This window comes from Austrofundulus limnaeus, unplaced genomic scaffold, assembly GCF_001266775.1.
Source record: "Austrofundulus limnaeus strain Quisiro unplaced genomic scaffold, Austrofundulus_limnaeus-1.0 Scaffold353, whole genome shotgun sequence".
Lineage (NCBI taxonomy): Eukaryota > Metazoa > Chordata > Actinopteri > Cyprinodontiformes > Rivulidae > Austrofundulus > Austrofundulus limnaeus.
Genome location: NW_013952755.1, coordinates 516,061 through 519,000, shown reverse-complemented (window position 1 = coordinate 519,000; position 2,940 = coordinate 516,061). Strand labels below are relative to the sequence as shown.

General features: G+C 36.1%; 1 protein-coding gene across 2 annotated transcripts in view; it reads left to right on the top strand.

Moving 5' to 3' along the window:
• Window positions 1-2,940, top strand: part of slc22a15 (solute carrier family 22 member 15) — a 43,067-nt gene that overhangs the window by 12,924 nt on the left and 27,203 nt on the right. For both annotated transcript variants that reach the window (XM_014023013.1, XM_014023012.1), the window contains exon 6: window positions 2,235-2,295. In XM_014023013.1, the coding sequence (XP_013878467.1) occupies window positions 2,235-2,295 (61 nt within the window). The remainder of the gene's footprint in view (window positions 1-2,234; window positions 2,296-2,940) is intronic.

The window sequence follows — 2,940 nt, the reverse complement described above, 5'->3', positions numbered from 1 at the left end:
CTTTAGTTCTTTCCATAGATTTTCTGTTGGATTCAGGTCAGGTGATTGGCTGGGCCATTCCAGCAGCTTTAGTTTCTCATTCCACATTATTACAAATAACTTCATTTCTGGACATTTATGGTTTGATTTCTTTGTATGTATGGATCACTTGGGTTGTTACCGACATCTGGTGAAAATTTCATGTCATTAGAACAGGGGTGCCCAAACATTTTCACTGAGAGGGCCAAAATTAAAAGCAATCTGAGGGTCGCGGGCCAAATGCAATAATATAAGGAATGCAAATAGTTCTTACATAAACTTGTTTTATTTTTACGATTAAGCTAGGAGCTAGTGTGGTTGCCTACATTTTTTTAGCCCATGGACATGGACAAAATTCAATGTATGCAAAGTCAATGCAATGTCAGCAAAGGCTCATGAAACTATTCATAATTTAAAAATTGGGTATATGGGGTCTWTTAAGGTGTGCAAATCTAGATATGGGCTTAAATCTAATCTAAATGTCTCTTGTAGTTACTTGAATTTTATATTCAGTCTGAACATAATTACAATCTAATAACCAGGACAGCTGTTGGTGGGCCAAATCAAATGGTTTGGTGGGCCAATTTTGGCCCGCGGGCCCCACTTTGGGCACCTCTGCATTAGAACCTCTAGTAATATATTTCCTGAGAAAAATGTTGACGTGTTCAATACTTATTTTACCCGCTGTATTTACTCAGCTTCAGATCCAAATAGGAATCTAAACCTTGTAAGAACTTTTTTATTTAAATTAAAATAATGCAACAAAGGGCTGGGCAGAATGACCTCAAATTCATATCACTGTATAAATTGAATCCCTTCATGGTAACAATATATATCGCAGTAGAAAATTATCATAAAAAAGCAAAGATAATGTAATTTTTAGAGCATTTATTTTGCAGAAAACCTTAATCATAATCAAACCCAGCATTTTTGCTGTAGTGCAAATAAACATAAGTACAAAGGAATGTTTTATATGTATTGCAAAACATTTTCAACAACAAACAAAAACATTTCTCAAATTTTCAACAATATCAAAATAAAGTCGATGTTATAACCAGTACTTCAAGTAAAATTAGTCATTTAGACATAAAAAATTCTAAGATGGCATAAGTTGACTAAAATGTTATCGTGTGACAGGACCTAAAGGGGCTTAAGCTGCACACAGTCCTGTCATAAAACAATTTCAGATACCTAGAATGTAAACGGGGTGAAGCCAAATAAATGTAATATCTGCCTGCCATATATGAGCTTCTGCCTGCTGAACTTATCGGCTGCTGCTCTGCTGCGCTCTCAGAGCAGAAGCACATGTTACATTAGCAAGATGGATTTATGACTGAACAAATGTCCACGTCTTTTCGTCGTCTCTGTAAAAAACACTTATTTTTTTCGCCGACAGCTTGGGTGTGAAAAAACTACGGTTGTTAAAGCTTCACTCTGCGTGACGAGCGGGAGGGAGGAAATGATCCCTCGACACGACGAAACTTTTCTACAGTGGGAGGCGGAAATTTTGTGGATTTACTCTCTATACGTGTTTTAAAACATTATATTTCTTCATTAAATATCAAACTCCTCTTGTTCAGTTGTCTCTGCACTCGCAGCCCTGTTGACACAGGAGTGATGACGTAACTGATGACAGGAAGGTAGAGGGTAAATCTCTACCGTAGGCCAACTTCATATTGTTTCTACCGTGTATCGCATACACCGCATAGCCATAATGCAACATTATTTTCACAATTTGATTGTTGGTCAAATTCAAGAAGAAAAAAAACAACTTTTTTTTAGTAAAATATGTCTTTAAAAAGTGTACTTTAACTGTATGATAAAACGTTAGATTAGGTTTCAAAGGTTAATCACTTGTAAAGGTACATACTGACTATTTCTTGGTGGTTAATCCAGCAGTGGTGAGGTTGTAATCTGTGAGGTAAAACAGTCTCACTCTGAAACTTTAGTGTTTCAGCTTTAAGTGTTTATTTTATTTTTTTACTCCAAACACTGTGGTGGTAAAGGCATCACAAACATAACCTCTCTGACAGTGACAGGCATATTTAAATATATGACAACAGGAGCTTATTGAAGTTGGTTAAACTGTAGGTGAATAATTACTTTAATATTCCATTGAATTCTGAAGAAAGCATGGCAAATCCATTTAAACAAAAAATGTAATCCACCAAACTTTTTCTTCTTTTAGCTTTTATAAAAATGTTTTCTTTTCTCAGAACACTTCCAGAATCACCACGGTGGCTGTATTCTCAGGGTCGAACGGAGCGAGCCGAAGAGGTAAATATATTCATACCTGCCAGGTCAGTTAGGTGATGGAAACGGCTGTGTATTCACACAAATATTCTTAAATCTGCTCTTTAGCAACTTGGGAATGTCAGCATTGTCTGTTAGCAAAATATATCCTGAAACACGGGTCAGAATCATGTGATACTCTTGAATGTACGTCTATAATTCATTAGTGTGCTCAGTTCAACATGGCCACCATTTCTCAGTCAGTTTTCCTGATGTTCAGCTAACGATGGTCTGGTTGTAGCTGAGAGTCATTCACAACACATTCAGTGCTAACACGTTTAACAGGCAGAAGGCAGCGTGTGATCTGCATTTCTTCAAGAAATATTGGATCTTTATTTATTAAAGGGATCCCCGATTAGGGGTAACACTACACTTTATTTGATAAACATTTATTTTAACTGTAAAATAAAGACTGTAAAAATACTGTAGGCTGTTTAGTTTTGTACATTTTTAAAAATATATTTTAACATGGACGGAGCCATTTTATTTACACACAAAGCATTCTGGGTAAATGATGATGTGGATAGATCATCAGATGCGAGGCTGTTACTGAGCTATATCCACCTTGAAGGTTAATCTTGAACAATATCTGAAGATCGACTCTTTTAAATGAAACCAGAGAGCGTTGAC